Genomic DNA, 23,792 nt, shown 5'->3' with positions numbered 1-23,792 from the left:
GTAAAGATTTACACCCTCGGAAACCCTGTACAGGGTCGCTATGGGTCGGAACTGACTCGACGGCACTTAACAACAACAACAACATGGGTTGGAATCTACTTGACGGCATTTAACAACAACCACAATATTTTCTATTCTAATATATCCCATTCTATACATTTTTAAAACGCTGGTTATAATCCATCAAGATGATTTAAAAATCCACTTTAAATAAGTATTTGTATGATTAGAATAAGTGGATGGTTTCCAACAGCAACGAGTTTTGAGACACTGTACACTCACCATGCCTGAATTGTGGCCTGTTCCACTGATATTATGTCCTAACTTTCGACTCACTCTTGACATACATGTATTCACTCTCAAAATAGTTTAGGAATCAAGTTTAACTTTTTAAATGCACGCAGTGTCTCATCTTTCATTGCCACGTGTCTTGTAGGGAAATCTTGAAAAGATGTGCCGAACACTAGAAGACCAAGTGAGTGAACTGAAAGCGAAGGAGGAAGAGCAGCAAAGGCTTATCAATGACCTGTCAACACAGAGAGCACGCTTACAGACGGAAGCCGGTAAAGGACACCTTTGCTGGGTCCAGCCACTATGTACTAGATAAAAACGAGGCCAGAATTACTGAACGCATAACAATGTTTCCATGTGAGAGGGAGATGAACAAATGATCAGAATTTCCTGAGCAAGTCAGAACAAAAACAAAAAGTCAGAATGGGCACACTGGTTCATTTGTTAAGCTCCTATGGCAATCTTGCTTTCTAATCAGTTCTATAACAGAGAAGGTATATAATTGTCTTGTATGTGCAGAGAGAAACATACACACACTTATAAGCTTTAGACTTGTGTATGTGTGTGTGTGCCATTAAAAAATCCCTTTGCTTCCATTGTTCTCAGGTGAATATTCCCGACAAATAGATGAGAAAGATGCTTTAGTCTCTCAGCTTTCAAGGAGCAAACAAGCATCTACTCAGCAGATTGAAGAGCTGAAACGTCAGCTAGAAGAAGAAACTAAAGTGAGTTTTACCATAGATCTTCTTGGTAAATCTAATCCAAAATCATCCAAGTAGGTGTTATTTGAGGTGTGCAAATTAGCACTGAATAAAAGGATTTAAATCTCTGAACTGTTCCTTCCGCAGGCCAAGAACGCCCTGGCCCACGCCCTGCAGTCCTCCCGCCACGACTGTGACCTGCTGCGGGAACAATATGAGGAGGAGCAGGAAGCCAAGGCTGAGCTGCAGAGGGCGCTCTCCAAGGCCAACACGGAGGTTGCCCAGTGGAGGACCAAATACGAGACGGACGCCATCCAGCGCACGGAGGAGCTGGAAGAGGCCAAGTATGTGCTATAATCTTGTTGTTGTTGTTGTTGTTAAGTGCCATCCAGTCGGTCCAACCCATAGCGACCCTGTACAGGGTTTCCGAGGGTGTAAATCTTTACGGGAGTAGAAAGCCTCATCTTTCTCCCGCGGAGCGGCTGGTAGTTTCGAACCGCTGACCTTAAGGTTCGCAGCCCGATTCGTAACCACTACGCTACCAGAGCTATAATCTTGGGAGGAGAAAAAAGACATGGTGTCATAGCTGCCTAACTCAGCAACTCCTAGAGACAGCTTTATGATGTTGATGATGATGATAACAAAATATTAATAGTAATGTTGTTGCTGAGCACCTTTGAATCAGTTCTGACTCATAACCACCTTGTATAGGGTTTCCAAGGCTTTAAATCTTTGCGGGAGTAGAAAGCCTCATCTTTCTTTCAATAATAGTAATAGAAGTTAATATTTACTAAATGCATACTCAAGTACTATATATATTTATATACATACATTAGCTCATTTAGTCCTCAAAACATCTTCATGCTGATATTATTTGCTTACAGATGAGGAAATTGAGTCTGTGAGATGTTAAGCAACTAATCCAAGGTTATATGACTAATAAATTATACCACTAGGATTGGAAGCTCTGGTAGCGTAGTGGTTACGAATCGGGCTGCGAAACCTTAAGGCCAGCAGTTCGAAACTACCAGCCGCTCCACGGGAGAAAGATGAGGCATTCTGCTCCCGTAAAGATTTACAGCCTCGGAAACCCTGTACAGGGTCGCTATGGGTCGGATCCGACTCGACGGCACTTAACAACAACAACAAAAGGATTGGAAGCAGACATTTTGATTCCAGGGCTCACCTTCTTAAGCACTGCAGTAAACATACAACACCTCTTAAAATTCATGTTAATGGTCACCAAGTTCTACATAATGCCCAAGGTTGGTCTAAATAAAGTAAATCCTTAGTCTTTGCATACCCATAGGAGATGTTCTTGGGCATCAGGCTGTCTCGTATGTTACGGATATATTGTTTTTGTTGTTGTTAAAAGCCATCAAGTCAGTTCTGACTCATAGCAACCCTGTGTAGGGTTTCCAAGAAGAACTGGTAGGTTTGAACTGCCGACCTTGTGGTTCACAGTCTAATACCACACCAGAAGTCCATTTAAGGATATGTACTTGGCACATAATTTGGAATGAAACAAGAATCCAGAAGGGTTAAAAAATACCTGCTCTTGCGTAAAAGCATGAATTGTCCTGATTTATCCACCAATCTCTTTCTTTGGAGATTGCACAAATTTATACGATTAGAAGAAACTGCCTATTCTCTAGTGGATAGGTACATAAAATGAAGTAGAAAGTCTGAGAAAACAATGAATATGCTCAATATACACTTACCAAATGAAATCTCTTCACGTTGTTGTTAAGTGTCATCCAGTCAGTTCCAACTCATAGCTACCCCTGTAGAGGGTTTCCAAGGAGTAACTGGTGGATTTGAACTGCCAAACTTGCAGTTCAAACTGACCTTATGGTTGACGGCTTATCCTACAGTGCCACACCAGGACTCCAGAATGAAATCTCTACTTTGCTTCAAATCCTCTTTGGAATGAGAGGATATATAAATTCATCACCAAAACAGTCGGAACTAATCATTCTCCAAGATGGCCAAACTTAGTCTCTCATACTTCGCACATGTTGTTAGGAGGGAGCAGTCTCTGGAGAAGGATATGATGTTTGGTAAGGTAGGGTCAGAGAAAAAGAGGAAGACCCCCAACGAGATGGATTGGCCAAGTGGCAGCATCTGATGGACTCAAGCGTGGTGACAATAGTGAGGTTTGCCCAGGATCAGGCAGTGTTTCATTCTGCTGCGCATAAGGTCGCTATGAGTGGGTACCGATTTGGTGGCACCTAACAACAACAACAAAAGTCATTCTCTACAGCCATACTTAATTAGAAGTCCTAAAAATCCTGACTTAATGTAGTAAGATGCACACAATGGTAACAACAACATGGTCTTTAAGAATTCAATAGTGTGCCAAGCACTTGAACCTCCTCGTACAGTCAGTTGATCTAGAAACAGGTGTAGCTGTCACCATTTTGAGAAAATCACATGGTATATAACAGGATTGTTGTTGTTACGTGCCGTTGAGTCAGTTCCAACCCATAGCGATCCTGTATAGGGTTTCCTAGGAGCTTCTGGTGAGCTTGAACAGCCAACCTTGCAGCTCAACCGGCTGTACAGTCTGGCGCATTAACCCACAGCACCACAAAAGGATAGACTCAGGAATATAAAAAGAGGCCAAAGGAGTTGCACCATTGTTCCTGTTCTTGGTTACTCTCCTTGACTGGCTAACTTTTCAGGAAGAAGCTGGCCCAGCGTCTGCAGGATGCTGAGGAGCATGTAGAAGCCGTGAATGCTAAATGTGCTTCCCTTGAAAAGACGAAGCAGAGGCTCCAGAATGAAGTGGAGGACCTCATGCTTGATGTGGAGAGATCGAACGCCGCCTGTGCAGCTCTTGATAAGAAGCAGAGGAACTTTGACAAGGTCGCCAAGATGTCTGTTTAAACTTATATATGCTTTACTTGGTCTCTCTTTCTCCTTGTATAGGCTGATGATTTCTGGCTTTTCAGGTCCTATCAGAATGGAGACAAAAGTATGAGGAAACTCAGTCGGAACTTGAGTCCTCTCAGAAGGAATCCCGCTCTCTCAGCACTGAGCTGTTCAAGGTGAAGAATGCCTATGAGGAATCCCTGGACCATCTTGAAACGCTAAAGAGGGAAAATAGGAACTTGCAACGTAAGTCCTCTTGAGCTTCTCTGCCCATGTACACCTGGCAGGGTCTTTCCATTTTGGAATATGTCTGACCACCTTTCCCTGTCTGATCACCAACAGAGGAGATTTCTGATCTCACTGAGCAGATTGCTGAAGGAGGGAAGCAAATCCATGAATTGGAGAAAATAAAGAAGCAAGTGGAACAAGAAAAATGTGACATTCAAGCTGCCTTAGAGGAAGCAGAGGTAGGTATTAACATGTTGTGGGATCAAATCAAAGATCAATCGGTGAAATTCCTCAAAGTAAGCAAGAGTACTGTGAGACTGATACATTATTATGGAGTCAAATTTAACTTAATAAACTTCATGAAGGACAAGTTGAATAACAATTCTTTTTTAATGTTAATAATCTGGCCAATTAATGCTATTTCAAAGAATCTACTCCAAGACAATAATCTTAACTAAAGGCAAAGGTTTTAAGCATCAAGATGTCTAATCTAAAAATAAGAATCGGTAAATTATGAAACATTTCTATGATGGAATTTTATACAGTCATTAAATATCATTAACATGGACAAATATTTATGGTAAACAATCATTTATTTAAGCAAGATATAAATTTTCATATAAAATTTTGGTCATGTACAAATATATGAAATAGGAAAGAACTTTTTTCATGGACCACATTAAAAGGTTACCTCTAAGTAGAAGCATAATGAGTAGATTTTTTCCTTCTGTGTTTTAATGAATTGCCCCTACATTCCAAAGGAACATATAATCAGAAAAAGTACATATGTTTTAAAACTGAGGATTTCTATACCAAATATATCACTCATGAACATTTTCATTCATAAAAAAAATTGAGAGTTCATGTTTACTACACATTAAGTTTCATCATCTAGCTTCTGTTTCTACTAATATGAGTAGTATTTGCATATCTTTTACATAGCACCTTTACTATAGTAAGCACCTTTACTAAAGGTGGCCTAAGTAATCTGTGACAGATAAACAAAAGACTGATTTACCTGTAAAGTCCTGGAACTATTATTTCTACTTTGCAAAATTAGGTAAACTGATATTAATAAGAATTTGGCTCACACACAAAAAAGTTTCCAAATATTCATGTTATTTTCCATCATTAGTTACTCACTGTTTCGTTTAGGCTTCTCTTGAACATGAAGAAGGAAAGATTCTGCGCATCCAACTTGAGCTGAACCAAGTCAAGTCTGAAATCGATAGGAAAATTGCAGAAAAAGATGAGGAAATTGACCAGCTTAAGAGAAACCACATTCGAGTCGTGGAGACGATGCAGAGCACATTGGATGCTGAGATCAGGAGCAGGAATGACGTTCTGAGAGTCAAGAAGAAGATGGAGGGAGACCTCAATGAGATGGAAATCCAGCTGAACCATGCCAACCGCTTAGCTGCAGAGAGCCTGAGGAACTACAGGAACACTCAAGGCATCCTCAAGGTAATGGGTTCACATCGGCCTCTCCAATAAAGCAAGAAAGTTGTCTCTCTCTCATCCCCAAAACAAGACCTGTTTATTAAATCACCCATGTTTTCCTCTTAACAAAAATACCTCTGATAGTATGGAAGTAGCAGAATTACATATACATGGAACATATCTTTAAAGAGATTTTATGTAAAAAAAACAAAACAAAAAACACACACACACACAAAAACAAACAAACAACCACCAGAAGCCCAGATATTCCGGTATAATTTCAGAGAAAGTGCCCAGAATGGCATCAGATAGGCCTGAGGTTGAGTCCTAGTTTTATTACTGGTTAGCTGCCTGATTTTCAACAAGTTATTTCACCTTCAGAACATCACTTTTTTCTTGTATTAAAAAAAAAAAAAATGAAACGACCTCACCAGCTGCTCCTTGGAAACCCTGTACAGGGTCGCTATGAGTCAGATGGCACTTAGCAACAACAACGACCCAACTCAACTGAAAGGATCAAATGAGGTTAACAGTACTTGTTACTTATAGAGCATATGGAAAATGTTCCATAAATGATAGACACTAATGATTCACACATGAAAAACTGACCAGTTACTAGGAAAGGAATCTACTACCTCCTGATAACTCTCACTATAAACTTGTGACAGACAGCACCACTCTCAATCAAACGACCAGCCAATCAGTCCTAGTTCTCGGATATTTACCTCACCCTTAGAGTATCTTAGGCATATTCTTTCTACCCCCACCCCCCACCCTTAACAGGAAACCCAGCTCCATCTGGACGATGCTCTCCGGGGCCAGGAGGACTTGAAGGAGCAGTTGGCGATTGTGGAGCGCAGAGGTAACCTGCTGCAGGCAGAGGTGGAGGAGCTGCAGGCCTCTTTGGAGCAGACAGAGAGGACCAGGAAGATCGCAGAACAGGAGCTCCTGGATGCCAGTGAGCGCGTGCAGCTCCTGCACACCCAGGTGGGTCCTCACATCAAACAAGTGCTGATGTGAAGTGATGAAATCAGAATTACAATGCAAAAGTCACCTGTTTTTATAAATTTGTGTATATAAAAGTAGGAGTCCTGGTGTGGCGCTGTGGTGTTAATGCACAGCAAAGCTGTTTGAACCACAAGGTCGGCGCTTCAAGCTCACCAGCTGCTCCTCGGAAACCCTGTATAGAGTGGCTATGGATCGGAATCGACTAGACAGCACTTAACAACAACATATAAAAGTAAAAAAAAAAAAAATAGGAGGATAGGCTCTAAAGTATCATTGGCCATCCTTTTTGGATAGGATTATAGATGATTTTGTTTGTGTGTGTCCCTATTTGTCTTCTTCACAGCTTCTACCAAAAACAACAACAACAACAACAAAATATATATATATGTGTGTGTGTGTGTGTGTGACGGGGTTGTTGTTAAGTGCCATCCAATTGGTTCCCACTCATAATGACCCTGTATAGGGTTTCCAAGGAGCAGTTGGTGGGTTTGAACTACCAACCTTGTTAGCAGTTCAGTGCTTCTCCTACAGCGTCACACCAAAGGGTTACTAGTTGTTTATTTAAAATTAAGTTTGTCTCATTAGATTCTTTTGAGAGCCATGAATGTTGTTGTTGTTGTTAAGTGCCTTTGAGTCGCTTCCGACCCATAGCGACCCTGTACAGGGTTTCCGAGGGTGTAAATCCTTACGGGAGTAGAAGGCCTCATCTTTCTCCCGCGGAGCGACTGGTAGTTTCGAACCGCTGACCTTATGGTTCGCAGCCCGATTCATAACCACTACGCTACCAGAGCTCCTTGAATAGGAGATGCTTAAGTAAAAGATACCTGCTAACTCCAAGAGCTGACTGTGGTCCAGCTAGCGTTTCTCTTCAGGGCACTACAGCACTTCCAACTGGCCAATTCTTGTTGTATCTGGTATCTTACAGGACATTGAGCACCCCCTAGTCATTTTAACAAGCAAAAATATTCACCCCAAAATGTTTCCAAATGCCTACTGGAACAATATTGCTTTCTTTGTGAGCCACTAGGTTGACATTTTAAGATACTGTTTTTACAAGATGAATTGAGTATTACCAAAAAAGATAGAAGTGCTGGTGTGGCTCTGTGATTGAATGCGCTGGACTGCAGAGTTGGTTTGAACTGCAAAGTTGGTGGTTTCAGGTTCCCCGGCCCTTCTTCTAAACCCTTTTAAAGGGTCGCTATGATTCACAACCAACTCGACAACAAGGAAGAAAACCATGAAAGTGCACATAAAATAGATTACTTCTAGTTGTGGAACTCCAAATGTCAGAAACTTGTAAAAAGAACCTCTCTTAGCAGAACACTAATGATGTCTGATTAAAAATATAATTAAAAGAGCAGTTGATGAATTTCTACAAATGTAAGCAAACATAGCCTGAGAAATCCCTATATATAAGTCAGATGGACATTAGAGCAAGAGGGAAGTTTTTTTGGTTGTTTTTTTTAAACCATTGCCATCAAGTTGATTCCAACTCATAAGAACTCTATATGACAGAGTAGAACTGCCCCAAAGGGTTCCCAAGGCTGTAAGTCTTTATGAAAGTGGACCACAACATCTTTCTCCGACAGAGTAGCTGAATGCTTAGCCACTGAGTAGGTAACTCTTTGACGCTGACTCCTTTGTGTGGAGTAGGCGGTACCAACCTTGTAAACGATTAGTATTTTGTACTGAACAAATCTTTTAAGTTTAGTGAAATGTTGACATCAAGTCACTTGACCAAGCCAACACATAAGACGTTCCGAAATCCCAAAAGGGTAAACTGTAAATCTCGTCCATTTCCACCAACGATTTCAACAGAACACCAGCCTGATCAACACCAAGAAGAAACTGGAAAACGATGTCTCACAACTCCAGAGTGAGGTGGAAGAAGTCATTCAAGAATCACGTAATGCAGAAGAGAAAGCCAAGAAGGCCATCACTGACGTGAGCTAGAAAAGCATTTGTTGTATTAATACATGTGCGCTACTTGCCATCACGTTTCATTACTTTCTTGGTTTAATTTCTTGCTTTTCAGGCAGCCATGATGGCTGAGGAGCTGAAGAAGGAGCAGGACACCAGCGCCCACCTGGAGCGGATGAAGAAGAACCTGGAGCAGACGGTGAAGGACCTGCAGCATCGTCTGGATGAGGCTGAGCAGCTGGCCCTGAAGGGAGGCAAGAAGCAGATCCAGAAACTGGAGGCCAGGGTGGGTATCTCCTTGATCCTGACAAGCACAGAAAGAAATGAACTCCCCTGACTCGTCTCTTCTACATGTTGACTCCCATCCTTGTCCTGGGGCTGGGACATCTGCTCAATCCCTTCAATGGGTCCTGGATTAGTTAATATTATAAGGGTTTTATTTCTGTTTGCTTGGTTGGTTTTGGTTTTGGCTGTAGGTACGTGAGCTTGAAGGAGATGTTGAAAATGAACAGAAACGTAATGCTGAGGCTGTTAAAGGTTTAAGGAAACATGAGAGAAGAGTAAAGGAACTCACCTATCAGGTAAGGGGGAGGTAGCAGTGGGTAGATTTCTACACCATACATGTTTCCTGCCCAGAAGGAAACTGAAAACCCGGTGACTATGTGGTGCTCACAAATAAATACACATTAACTTGGTACATGTAAGGGTTGTTTATCACAGACCTATAGTGTCCGAGGAAGAAGATTAGGGGTGTCTTTAGGAGACAGCGTAAGTGAGAAAACAACAGGGGTTTTAAAGTCGATTAAACTGGGTATTAGTCCTAGTTCTCTTGGTAAATTACTGAACACCCTAAACCTTAGTTTCCTCATTTGTAACATAGCTACTTTCTGGGATAGGGAGGTAAAGGTTAGAGAGGATTATGTAATCCCGTAGTACAGGGCCTGGCATACAATAGACATTTCACAATAGAGTGGGTGTTAGCTGTGGTTCAAGTCGGCCCGACTCACAAGACTGACTACTGTTAATACCTCAGGGAAGCCACAGAGCTGACCAGGTTTACCCCAGGCCAACCTGCCATCATTCCAAAGTGACACAGGCAATTTTTCAAACTTTCAGACTGAGGAAGATCGCAAGAATGTCCTCAGGCTGCAAGACTTGGTAGATAAACTTCAGGCGAAGGTGAAGTCATACAAGAGGCAGGCTGAGGAGGCTGTAAGTATCTTGAAGGTTTTGAGAAAAGGCACAGGCTTACGTGGGGTAGAAAATACATCAAAAGAATGTGTTGATGAGAAAGAAGGGGGGAAAGTAAAGAATATACCACTCACATTTTAAAGGGGATGCTTTAATATATGAACGTATCCCCAAATCCTCATTACAGAATGTTGTTGTTGTTGTTGTTGTTAAGTGCCGTCGAGTCGGTTCCGGCCCATAGCAACTCTGTACAGGGTTTCCGAGGGTGTAAATCTTTATGGGAGTAGAAAGCCTCATCTTTCTCCCGCGGAGCGGTTGGTAGTTTCGAACCGCTGACCTTAAGGTTCACAGCCCGATTCGTAACCACTACGCTACCAGAGCTCCTTGCAGAATAAGACCTCAAAAAAATTTTTTTTATTATTAAGGTAATTTGTGAAAGTTGGGAGCAGGGGGAGAAAGTTCCAAGTACCCCTAGCTACAAAGACTATACAAAACTTCAAATTACCACCTTGATAAATACTCCTGCTCCTCTAAGAAATGCACGATCTCAAGTGTTCTCAAAATCCAAACATCCATCTCTTATCCCCACTGACTCCTTCACTCATTACCATTGTCACCAGTGAGGACCCTTCTCTCTGCATTTACTGTAGCTACCGCAAGGACGTGAAGGAGGAGTCTCCAGCTACACTCTTCCTTGTTGTCCTCCTAGTCTTTCAGACACACTGTGGTAGGTAATAAGTAGATGGGAAGGAAGGATGAGAAAGATACAGATGGTAATATGTCTAACCAACAGAGACAGGCTTTCTTCCTAACAACAACCCCACTGCTGTGGAATCAATTCTGATTCTTACAGACCTTATACAACAGAACAGAACTGCTCTATAGCATTTCCAAAGCTGTAAATCTGTACCACAGACAGACTGCTTCATCTTTCTTCCACAGAGAGGCTGGTGGGTTTGAACCACCAGCCTTGCATTTAGCAGTCCAATGCTTAACCCACTGTGCCACCAGGGCTCCTTTCTTCTTAGTGCTCATCTTTTCCCTTTCTCTGTATGTTGTTAAGTGCTGTTGAGTCGCTTCCAACTCATAGCAACCCTATATAGAGTTTCCAAGGAACAGCTGGTGAGTTTGAACTGCTGACCTTGCAGTTCAAACCAACCTAGTGGTCTACTGCTTACCTACAGTGCCACACCAGGACAGAATAGAAATATATGGGGGGAAATTTTTTAAGTGGGATTTTCCGAAGTTGTAACTTGACCTTATTTTTACTTACTAAATATACGGGAACATGGGTGTCATCTACCTTTCCACCCAGTTCACACGTCATGAATTGATTTCACAAATGGATGGATTTGACATAATAAGGTTGCCCCCTCCATTTCAAAACTATTCTTTGATTCTTAAAAGTAAAAAATACAATTAAATTGCAAGTTCTATTCAAAGTTGAAGTCAGAAGTATTGGATTTGAGGAAATCATTCTGTCTGGTGACAAGCACAATGAGAACCAGAGTCTTCTTCTCACAATGGTATCTCTGTTCTCAGGAGGAACAATCCAATGCTAATCTTGCTAAATTCCGCAAGCTCCAACATGAGCTCGAGGAGGCCGAAGAGCGGGCTGACATTGCCGAGTCTCAGGTCAACAAACTGCGCGTGAAGAGCCGGGAGGTTCACACAAAAATCAGCTCAGAGTAAACACATTTGCCTGAGGCTGCCAAGTGGCTGAAGAAATGCACAAAATGTGCTACTTTTGGTCACTTGCTTTGATGTTTATTTTTCTCTTATTGTTGAAAAATTAAAAACTACAATAAATTTATAAAATAAACCAGACTTTTAAAAATTATTTTGTTTCAAATTCGGTGCTCAGCTAGTTATGAATGGCTTTGCAGAACGTTCGATATTTTATACCTCCACCACCACCCAGCACCTCTTTTCCTCCAGCCCACTTCATACAGATCTTTTCCTCAACTTGTTTTTATTAGATTTTCTAGATTATTACAAATTACTAAAGAAAACATTCTCTGAATCAGTCCCTCCAGACAGGACCCATTCATTTATATACTCTACAAATTGCTATTAAGAATCCACTATGTATCAACCATTCTAAGCCAACAAAACCATTATAACAGCGAACAAAACAGTCCCTGCCCTCTAGGGGTTTACAGTCTAAACTGATAAAAAGGCAATTGACAAATGAGTAACTGTAATGTGTCACGTGATAAATTCTAATGGAAAATTAAAATAGAGGAAGGTGGCAGTTACTATTTTATAGAAAGTAGTCAAGAAATACCTTTAGAATAAGAGGGCATTTCAGCAGAGACCTGAAGGAAACAGGAGAGTGAACCAAGGAAGCATATGAGGACGGCAATTCGCCAAATCTGTCTTACAGAGGCAAAGGCACGAGGGCAGAAAAGAGGCCAACATGGCTAGAGGAGAGTGAGAAAGAAAGAATTAAAACAACCCCAAATCAAACCTATTGTCATCAAGCTGATTCCAATTCACGGCCTCCCCAAGAACAGGACAGAACTGCTCTGTAAGGATTCCAACACTGTAATCTTTACAGAAGCAGGTGGCCACATCTTTCTCTCATGGAACATCTGGTGGCTTAAAACCACCCAGCTTTCAATTAGAAACCAAACACTTAACTCCCGCACCACCAGGGTCCTTGACAGTTACAACATAAGAGGAAAAAAGGAATCAGACCATATATAGCGCCCAAGGAAAACTCTAAGAATGTTTGCTTTTATTCAGAATGAGATGGTAAAGCTTGGGAGACTTTTGCGCAGAGGGATGGAATTAATACGAATTTAAAAAAATCAACTCTGGCTATTAATGTTGAGAACAGACTGCCAGGAAACAAAGGTAGAAACTGGAAGCCTATTTAAAAGACTAATCAAAAACCAAACCTCTCCCCATGGAGTCTATACTAACTAACTGCGCTCTCCCATGTACAGAGTAGAACTGCTCCAGAGGGTTTTCTTGGTGGTAATTTTCACAATAACAGATTGCCAGATTTTTCTTCCTTCAATGTCACCACTGAGTAGGTTTGAGGTACCAACTTTTAGGTTGCATTTGCACCACCAAGGACCTAGTTAGTTAGAAAGCTACTGAAACTTTTTAAATGGCAATGGCTTATACCAGAGTGCTGGGAGGTAATGAGAAGTGGTTGGATTCTGGATACACTGTGAAAGTAACACCCACAGAGTATTCTGATGGATTGGGTATGTGTGTGAGAGAGAGTAAAAAAAGAGACCGTGTGTGCGTATCTGTGTATGTGTGAAATAGAGGAGAAAAATTAATGAAAAACACACGAAGGTAACACAAGAAAGGCTTGGTTTGGTATAATACACTTAGCTCAGTCTCCAGGAAGAAGTGATGTAGTCAGACAAAAATGCCATCTACATCAAGACTGTACTTTATGAGCTTATGTCCCTTGTCTACCTTTTACCATCTGTTGTCCCCCATCCTCCCAACCCCTGTCAGCTTCACTGTTGTACAGTATAAATCACAGACGAAAATCTCACAATATATGTTTAAAACCAATAACAAAATTTTAAAACAAGCTAAATTTTTTTCAAAATATTTCCTCAACAAAGCTCTTGAATGAAAGAGGAAATCAAAGAAATAACCACAAAATTTCAGACGTAAACATAAAGAGAAAATCTTTGTGTCCTTGCTTATCTATAGCACAGAAAGAATGAGCCATGATAGAAACAATTGATAAATTAGACTTCATCAAAATGTAAAGTTCTTATTCTTATGTAGTCCTGGTGTGGTGCTGTGGGTTAATGTGCTGGACTGTATGATGGGTTTGAACCATAAGGTCAGTAGTTCAAGCTCACCAGCTGCTCCTCAGAAACCCTACACAGGGTTGCTATGAGTCGGAACCAACTCAACGGTACTTAAAAACAACAACAACAACAGTAGACTGCTAACTGCAAGGCTGGTGGTTCAAACCCACTAGCCTCTCCAAGGAAGAAAGATGAGACTTACTGCTCCCATAAAGATTTACAATCTTAGAAACCGTATGGAGCAATTCTAGTCTGTTATCTGTTGTTATTGACTGCTATAGAGTCAGTTCTGATTCATAGTGACCCTTATAGGGTTTCTGAGGCTGTAAATCTTTGTGGGAGCAAAAAGCCTCATCTTTCTCCCATGGAGTGGCTAGTGGGTTTGAACCGCTGGCTTTGTGATTCGCAGTCCAGTGCTTATATTACAGAGCCACCATGTTCCCAAGTCTGACCTACTGGTTCCCTATAAGATGGAATTGATTAAATGGCAGTGAGAGTGGTTTGGGTTTTTTATTTGATTCTTTGAAAAGCAGTGTTAATAGAATGAAAAGACAAGTCACACATTGAGAGAAAATATTTGCAAATTACAACACTGATAAAGGACTTATATCCAGAATATATTAAGAAATAAAAAAAAATCAGTAAAAAGAAAATAACCCAATTTTTGAAAGGTGAAAGAAAGATTTAAACAAACATATCATACATAAAAATATGCAGATATCAAATAAAAAATGAAAAGTGACTGAACATCATTACTCATTAAGAGACTGTCAGCTAAAATACAATGAAAATCCCCTATACAGCTATGTTGTTGTTGTTGTTAAGTGCCATCGAGTTGCTTCCAACTCATAGTTACCCCATATAGGGTTTTCAAGGAGTGGCTGGTGAGCTTGAACCGCCAACCTTGCAGTTCAAACTGACTTTGCAGTCCACCACATTAATTCACAGCATCACATAATTGTATAGCTAAAAGTCAAATGTTGGCCAAGAGGTAGAAGAACTGAATTTCTCATATCTACTAATTGCAAAGCCATTTGAACTGCAAGATCGGTGGTTCAAGCTCACCAGCTGCCCTCGGAAACCCTATACAGGGCTGCTATGGGTCAGAATCAACCTGACGGCACTTAACAACAACAACTCATAGTAATATAAAATGGTGCAAGCATTTTGGAAAACGGTTTGGCTCTTTCTCAAAGTATTAATGAATGATTCTCATAAGATCCAACCATTTCATTCTTTCCTTTTTTTAACTATTTATCATAATTTAAGTGAAAACTTACAGAGCTGATTCATTTTTCTTTTAGTAATTCGTATGCATTTTGTTTTGTTACACTGGTTCCAATCCCTACAATATAACTTCCTTTCCTATATATCATTTCCATACAGCCTTCGCTGCTCTTATCCTTTCCTGTCTCTGAGCTTTTTGGGTGGGCAGATGCTGCCCTTTTAATCTCATCTAAACTCATTCTACTGAAGCAACTTCATTAGCAAAGAATGGAAACTCCACTTTGTTCATTTCGGGTTCTTCAATGGTTAATTTGCTCAGTACTGCTAAATTCACATTGGTCAAAGACTTCGCAAAATTCAAGCAGCTTTCCAGTACTTCATTCATTGCCTTTATTAGATTCTGCAACTTTTGCAAGCTCTGTCATTTTATTTTGCAATATTTTTGCATTGATTATTGAATATTTACAACACTAATGATCATCAACAAGACATTAGTAAATGTTTCCCTGTTCTGACCATTTTTTTTCTATGCAATGTAATTTCTGTGAAGACTCCAGTAGTAAGGACAATTGAAAACTTTAAAACATCCATTGCCTTTGCCCAGAAAGTCCACTCAGTCTGTCTAATAATAAAATAGATAGGTATATGCACAAATATGTTTACCAGAATATTTAAAAGACCAAAACACGAGAGCACTCTAAATACCCAATAGTAGAAAATGGATCAATTAAGTATACTGCGTTCATAGGATGAAACACCATATTAAAAAGCATGATTTAGAATAGTTTATACCATGAGATATCTTTCTTAACAGGTTAACTTTCTAAACCAGTATACAAAACAGTGCTTATAGCCTGATACCCCAATTACGATCATATTGCAGAGTACATACAAATGTTTTTAAGAAGCGTGTGACTCAAGGACTCCGGGATTTCTGGAGCCAAGGGGTTAAAAATATCCCATGAAGTTTAGCTCAACTAGTAAAAAATATCATCCATTAGCTTTATGCTCTTTTAAGGTCTATCTTTATAGGATCAACCCACCTGAATCCAAGATCATCTCAAGAACAGCTTTGATTAATTAGACACTGAAGGATAAGAATGACCAAAGACCAGAAGACTTGTGGGACAATATCACACCTCATACAGTAAGAAAGCAAAAGATCATTAAAAAGACAGAAATGACCAAAATGGAGGCCAGGAGAGATTCTGAAACTCTCTCTCCAGACTAAGAATGCCAAAGCAAATGAAAGAAATGAGGAAAGTAAAAGATCTGAACAGAAATGTTCAGAGGGTACCTCAAGAAGACAAAGTCAAATATTTTAATGAAATGTGCAAATACCTGGAGTTAGAAAACCAAAAGGGAAGAACACGCTCAACATTTCTGAAGTTGATAAGTTTGAGGAAAAATTCAGGTCTCAACTTGAACTATTGTGTTGGCAAAATGTCAAATGATGCAGAAAGCATCAAAAGAAGTTGGGAGGAATACAAAGAATCACAGTAACAACAAATAGTTAGTCAATGTACAACCATTTCAAGAGATAGCATATGATCAAGAACTGATGGTACTGAAGAAAGAAGTCAAAGCTTCAATGAAGGTATTGGCAAATAATAATAATAATAATAAGGCTCCAGGAATTGATGGAATACAAATTAAAATATCTCAACCAACTGATGCAGCACTGGAGGCACTCACTCATTCATGCCAAGAAATTTGGAAGACAGGCACCGGACCAACCGATGAAAGAAATCCATATATATTCCCATTTCAAAAAGAGGTGACCCAACAGAATGCGGAAATCATCAAATGTCAGTATCACATGCAAGTAATATTTTGCTGAAGATAATTCATAAACAGATGCAATAGTACATTGACAGGGAACTTCCATAAATTCAACCTAGATTCAGAAGAGGACATGGAATGAGGGATATCATTGCTGATGTCAGATGGATCTCGGCTAAAAGCAGAGATTACCAGAAAGATGTTTGTCTGTGCTTTATTGGCTGTGCAAAGGCTTTCAATGTGTGGATTATGACAAACTAAGGATAACATTGCAAAGAATGAGTATTTCAGAACACTTGATTGTGTTCATGAGGACCCTGTACATAGACCAAAAATCAGTTGCTCAAACATAACAAGGAGACACTGGTTTAAAATCAGGAAAGCTGTGTGTCAGGGTTGTGTTCTGTCAACATATTTATTCAATCTGTATGCTGAGAAAATAATCCAAGAAAATGGATTATATGAAAAAGAATGTGGCATCGGGATTGGAGGAAGATTCATTAACTACCTGCAATATGCAGATGATACAATCTTGCTTGCTAGTATGCATGTGAAAGTTGGACAATGAATAAGACCATAGAATTGATGCACTTGAATTATGAGTTTGTAGAAGACTATTAAAGGGACCAAGAACTTCCAAAAGAACAAACAAATCTGTTTTGAAAGAAGTACAGTCAAAATGCTCCTTAGAAGCCAGAATGACAAGACTTCTTCTCTTATACTTCGGACACAGCCCCTGGAGAAGGACTTCATGCTTGGTAAAGTGGAAGGTCAGCAAAAAAGAGAAAGACACCCAACAAGATGGATTGACAAAGTGGCAGCAGCAATGGGCTCAAGTGTAACAATTGTGAAGGTGCCACAAGACTGGGTAGTGTGTCATTCTGCTGTGTATAAGGTCGCTATGAGTCAGAACACCTAACAACAACAATATATGGATCAAAGTGACAAAAGCAACTTGAAAGATGAGATAGGAACTTTAGGGCGCAGTGAGTTTATGTTCATGGAGGAGGACCAACTCAGGAAAGGAGGGTGGCAATGTTGCACTCAAAGGATGTCATCAATGTCACTGAATTGCACATGTAGAAACAGTTGGCTTGGAGTATGTTTTGTTGCATATGTTATCAACAGCAATAAGTGGAAAGAAATTAACCTGATATTTAGTAGAGATCATCTCTATGTTGCAGAGTGACTTAAATTTTTCTTTCAGTATGTCTGGTTCTATTTTTCAGTCTTTCTACAATGTGCGTATTACTTTAGGGATTTTTTTTTTAATTCATATTTTTAAGTTTTAAAAAGGTAACCTGCATCAGAAGTTTGCATATCTACTTCTCAGCAAAGATGTGGATATAACTGACAACCAAAAGGTAAAAAGGAGAGGGTCATTTGATGGATGAGACCATTAGCACAGCTGCTAAGAGCTGTCACCTTTCATCCAAGCTTTCTGTAAGGATTAACATTCCAGGGCTAACACACAGCAGCTGTCAGTGAGCAGATTCCAATTCTGCTTCCTGGCCATGGCAGAGGTTTGGGCACATGTTACACATACCAGTGTCCCCAGGCACCTTCACTACAGACTTCGTCAGTCAGATTTTCCTAAGCAGGAGGCAGAAGAATCAGCCATGAACAGATGGAAAGAACTTTACTTAAGAATGGAATTTAACAGCCTGATTCCTACCTCCTGGCTCAAGGGCCACTAAGATGCTGCTTCCGGAGGCCTGAAGGAAAGTAAGCCTCCCTGGTAATGTTAGAGAAAAAGACTCCCCTTGGAGAACAAACCTAACCCAGGGCTTTTCTTAGATTACAGTAGCCTGACCTTCACAAGGAGGTTGAAGTATTTTCTCAACTCCTCAAAGAAAGCATGGCTCATTGCTTTCTGGGCAAAAGTGAGGACATGTGAAGGCTCAGAATATGAGAAAATTTATTGAAAGGATAGATAGATAGATAGATAGATAGATAGATAGATAGATAGATAGATAGATAGATAGATAGATAGATAGATAGATAGAAAACAGAATCATATTTTCCTCCCACTATTCTGGAAAATAATTCAGATCTTAGTAATCAAACTGGATTTGGCATGATATGCATTCTTCTTGTTGTTGGCTGTTATAGAAGAGGCCCCCACCGATGTTGGTCCCAAGCACAACAGAACAAAATGCTACCAGGTCCTGTAGCATCCTCATGATTGCTTTCAGATCTGACCATTTTGATCTGTGAGGTTTGCATTGACTGATTTTAGGAAGTACATAAGCAAGCCTTTCTTCCTACTCTTAGTCTGCAGGTTCTGGTCAGCAGCACAAGCCTTCACTGGCAGACAGGTGGTGGCTGTCCAGGAGATGTCTTGGTTGGCAATCAAAACCAGGTCTCCCGCATAAACCAAAAATCCAAACCCACTGTCATCAAGTCTAGTCTGACTCACAGCGAGCCTACATAGAGTTTCTGAGACTGTAAATCTTTATGGGAGCAGATAGCTTCAACTTTCTTGCTCAAAGCAGCTGGTGGGTTTGAACTGCGGAACTTGCAGTTAGCAGTCCAATGGCTAACCCACAGTGCCACCAGGTCTTCTTGGCCTCCATCATATTGTTGTTGTTAAGTGCCGTCGAGTTGGTTTCTACTCATAGCAGCCCTGAATAAGGTCAAGAAGCAGCTAGTGGGTTTGAATTGCCAACCCTGTAGGTAGCAGTCCAGTGCTTATCCTACAGTGTCACACCAGGACACCATCATAGACGGCACCATTGCCTTGACATATTACTATATAGAAACAAACAAAAAACAAATCCACTGCCATACAGTCGATTCTGTCTCATAGTAAATTGCAAAACTGTAAATCATTAGGGAAGCACACTGCCTCATCTTTCTCTCTCTGAGTGGCTGGTTAGTTTGAACTGTGACCTTGCAGTTAGCAACCCAGTGCTTTTCCTACAGTGCCACTGTTATTGTAAAATGCCTTAGAGTTGGTTACAACTCACAGCGACCCTGTATAGGGTTTTTTTGTTTATTATTTTTTTGAAGTTTTTATTGTGACTTGAATGATAATTTACATGGGGGAACATCTGTTTGACACTTACTCTATCGTATTTCATTTCATCGCAATTATTACAATCCCCTCTGTGCATCATCATTTAACAGTATTTGCTTCTATTCCCTCTGAGGGTTTTGTTTTTTGTATGTACACCAAAACACTCAGGAATATTCAATCATTCAAACAACCCAAGGGCACATTCTGCAGGCCTGCCTCTTGGCCACCAGTACACAACCTTTCTCTTTCCATGAATCTAGAGTCCTCAGCTGCTCCCTCTCTCCATGTCCTCATCTCTGCCTCTATCTCTGGTGTCGCTGCTTCTCTGGATAGGGTCCCACATTCCACTCCTGCTCTTCTCCCTTGAAAGTCCTAGGGTCTTCTGTTCCTGTGCTGTAAGATTAACTACTCCTCCCTTTTTATTATAAAACTTCTGCCTTTACAGTTGTGACAGTCACAATTAGTCATGATAACAGTTACTCATTATTGAATCATAAGAATCTTATCCCCATTGCCTTTCACCAGACCTGCCTTGACAAGATGAAAACTATTCAGTGGGGATTGTACCTTACCCCACACACTCTGAAACAAAACTCCCTCTTGAAAACTTGTAAGCCAATCACTTCGTGCTTTTATAGCCCACCCGCAAACTCCCCCTTTTAGGTAGCCAATGTCTAAGTTGCCCATACCCATCAACCCTGTGTACAAAGGGGATGGGAATGATCTTTGCTGTGAAGATTCCTTCCCTCTTGATTGGATTGGTATTTGAAGGTACTACTGCGTAGTGGTTACGAATCGGGCTGTGAACCTTAAGGTCAGCGGTTCGAAACTACCAGCCGCTCCGCGGGAGAAAGATGAGGCTTTCTACTCCCGTAAAGATTTACAGCCTCGGAAACCCTGTACAGGGTCGCTATGGGTCGGAACCGACTCGATGGCACATAACAACAACAACAACAACAACACTTCCATAAGTATAGGTCAAGCTCATCAAATTGTAGTGATTTACACTTGTTTCCTTTATCAGAATTTTTTTTTTTTTTATCTTCCTCTAGTACAGTTCTGATCATCCAGCCATCAAAGCTAGGTCAAATGGACCTTGTATAGATTTTCCGAGGAGAAACTGATGGGTTTGAACCACCAACCTCAAGGTTCACAGTCCAATGCTTATCCTACAGTGCCACACCAGGAGTCCACAGTGCAACTGTCATTGTTGTTAAGTGCTGTCGAGTCAATTCTGACTCATAGAGACCCTGTATAGTTTCCATGGAGCAGCTGGGGAGTTTGAACTGCTGACCTTGTGGTTCAAATCGACCTTGTGGACCAGTGCTTTATCCCACAGTGCCACACTAGGACTCTAGGTTTCATATATTATATACCTGACCACTGGTATCAAATCTGTTCTTCAGATGATCTCTAAATTCAGGTGGGATATATTCAAGGCCATATTTTGGCTCTCGTGGACTTGTTTTCATTTTCTTCAGCTTCTGTTTGTATTTGCATATGAGCAATTGATGGTCTGTTCCACAATCTGCCCCTGGCCTTGTTTTGACTGACGATATGGAGCTTTTCCATCAGAGGAAGACCCCCAGCGAGGTGGATTGGCAAAGTGGCAGCATCAATGGGCTCAAGCGTCGCAACACTTGTGGGGTTGGCCCAGGATCGGGCATGTTTCGTTCTGTTATGCATAGGGTCGCTATGAGTCAGTACCGACTCGATGACACCTTACAACAACAACAATAACCATTGGTATATTATTATTTACCCATCCTGGTGCAGCCTAGATGTAGGATAAGCACTGGTCTGCCAGCCACAAGCTTAGGGATCCAAACCCACCAGTTACTCTATGGAAACCCTATATAGGGTGACCCTATGTAGGATTTCAAGGCTGTAAACATTTACAGAAGCAGAAAGCCTCCTCTTTCTCCCACAGATCAGTTGGGCAAACCAACATGCAACCCACTATGCCTCCACGGTTCCATAGTATTATATATGTATATGGAGTCCTGGTGTGGCATTGCAGGGTAAGCGCTGGGCTGCTAACTGCAAGGTCAGTGGGTGAAAACCACCAGTGGCTCCTCAGAAACCCTATACAAGGACCTATGGGTTAGAACTGACTGGACAGCACTTTAAAAACAACAATATATGTATATATTATATAGATCTTGGGGGCCCTGTGGGCTAGGTATTGGGCTGCTAACCACAAGATTGGCAGTTCAAAACCACCAGGAGAACAATGAGGCTCTCCACTCCCATAAAGATTTACAGTCTTAGGGTAGTTATGAGTCGGAATTAACTGGTGGCAGTGGGTTTGATTTTGGATAGTATATAGCATGGTAGGTTACAAATCGGGCTGTGAACTGCAACGTCAGCAGTTCGAAACTACCAGCTGTTCCACGGGAAAAAGATGAGGCTTTCTGCTCCTGTAAAGATTTACAGCCTCGCAAACCCTGTACATGGTCGCTGAGTCGGAACCGACTCCACGGCACATAACCACCACAGCACATAACCACCACCAATATAACTTTAATATATCATAATAGTGCAAAGCTATTAAGTGCCATTGAGTTGGTTCTGACCCATAGCAACCCTGCATAGGGTTTTCCAAGAGAAACTAGTGAGCTTGAACCGACGACCTTACAGTTCAAATCAACTTTGCAGTACTGCACATTAACCCATAGCGCCACACCAGGACTCCTCAAAAAGTTAGTGGAAAAACAAAATTAAAAAACAATTGAACGTTTCAAGGAACAATTATACAGCTCTATGTAGATGCAAAGCCGTTTTAACTGCAAAGTCGGTGGTTCAAGCTCACCAGTCACTCCTCGGAAACCCTATACAGGGTCGCTATGGGTCGGAACTGACTCGACGGCACTTAACAACAACATGGGTCAGAACCGACTCGACGGCACTTAATCAATGCAATGTAATAGTATGTCTATATATTTATTGAAGTTTTTCAAATGAAATTTAACGACTAAGTATCTTCCAAAAATTTCTTCAGGGCCAGTCATATCCACAGCCCTATTTTCAAAATTCCTTCACTACGCCCAATTTTACAGCCTGTCCACCACACAGTCTCACGCAGTTACTCTGAAATCGCAATCGTAATAAATCACGCAGACGACCAACGTCTTCCTCACGCACAGACTCGCACTTACTGGCCGGCCAGAGCAGCGCTTGCAGGACCGCAGGGCGCTTCCCGCCTTTTCTTCCCCCAGCCCCGCCCCTCCCATGATGCCCTGGGGCACAGAGGAAGTGACCCCTCCCTACTCTAGGCCAGGGAAACATTAGCTCCTGTAGTCATAGACAGCCTTCCCTCAAAGACTGTGGCTGCCGGTGTTCCTTAGGTTATCAGCATTGTGACTCCTCTCCCCACACACATTACATCATAAACTCTGAGCGTTTTATCTTCAATGTCTGAAACAGCTCTTGTTAAGTCATTTGTTGAATGAAGAGCAGACAAGCCAAATTCCTTTTGCTTTCAGAATGAAGCAGTGCTGACTAGAGAAGGCAGAGGACGTAATAGGGCCAACACTCAGAAATTATTTGTTGTTAGGTGCTGTGGAGTCGTTTCTGACTCACAGCGATCCTATGCACAGAATGAGGAATAATAGGATTGCTTTTATAATAACAACTGACATTTAAAGCCAGGACCTTACCTCAGCCTTCTGTTGTTAGTTTCTGTAGAGGCAGCTGTGACTCAACCTTATGTACAGAACAAAATGTTGGCCCTCTTCATGCCCATTTATATGTCTTGAGTCCATTGTTGATGTTATTGTTAAGTGTCATCGAGTCAGTTCCAACTCATAGGACCCTGTGTAGGGTTTCCAAGGTGCGGTTGGTGGGTTTGAACTGCTGACCTCGTGGTTAGCAGTCCAGTGTTTATCCTACAGCACCACAGTAGCTATTGTGTAGTGTCTTCCATCTTAGGGGGCTCATCTACTAGTACTATGGGGGCTCATCTTCTAGTACTATGTATCTAGAAATTTTTGAAGTGATCATTGTGGTTTTGCTGGGTAATTTTTGGAAGGAGGGCTTCAGGCCTTTCTTCCTAGTCTCTCTTAGTCTGCAAGGTCCACCTGTCTAGCATGAGTGACTTTGTTGGAATTTGACATCATCCTAGCATAGCTTCCAACATCACAACCACCACAGTACAACAGAGGATGGTGGACCAGGCTCAGAACCATCTAACCCCTGGCTTCCTTTGCAATCCCATTCCCTACTACTGTTAACTCTGCTGGCCTTCTGTCTTGCTCTGCTGGCCTGTCTCTGTACAGGCATACTCTCCATGCAGAGACTTTGTCTTCTCTGCTGAAGTACCTT

General features: G+C 41.2%; 1 protein-coding gene across 1 annotated transcript in view; it reads left to right on the top strand.

The window, feature by feature from the left end:
• The window catches only part of MYH8 (myosin, heavy chain 8, skeletal muscle, perinatal), a 35,928-nt gene extending 24,583 nt beyond the window's left edge, over positions 1-11,345 (top strand). Inside the window, exons 26-38 of the mRNA XM_006863426.1 lie at positions 437-563; positions 898-1,016; positions 1,140-1,336; positions 3,677-3,860; positions 3,947-4,112; positions 4,209-4,333; positions 5,250-5,558; positions 6,318-6,521; positions 8,361-8,486; positions 8,578-8,748; positions 8,939-9,043; positions 9,579-9,674; positions 11,196-11,345. Coding sequence (XP_006863488.1) covers positions 437-563; positions 898-1,016; positions 1,140-1,336; positions 3,677-3,860; positions 3,947-4,112; positions 4,209-4,333; positions 5,250-5,558; positions 6,318-6,521; positions 8,361-8,486; positions 8,578-8,748; positions 8,939-9,043; positions 9,579-9,674; positions 11,196-11,345 — 2,079 coding nt within the window. The remainder of the gene's footprint in view (positions 1-436; positions 564-897; positions 1,017-1,139; positions 1,337-3,676; positions 3,861-3,946; positions 4,113-4,208; positions 4,334-5,249; positions 5,559-6,317; positions 6,522-8,360; positions 8,487-8,577; positions 8,749-8,938; positions 9,044-9,578; positions 9,675-11,195) is intronic.
• The last annotated feature ends 12,447 nt before the right edge of the window (positions 11,346-23,792 follow it).

Source organism: Chrysochloris asiatica, unplaced genomic scaffold (assembly GCF_000296735.1).
Source record: "Chrysochloris asiatica unplaced genomic scaffold, ChrAsi1.0 scaffold00054, whole genome shotgun sequence".
Taxonomy (NCBI): Eukaryota; Metazoa; Chordata; class Mammalia; order Afrosoricida; family Chrysochloridae; genus Chrysochloris; species Chrysochloris asiatica.
Note: the sequence above shows the minus strand (reverse complement) of the source record. Positions and strands in the feature narration are given on the sequence as shown.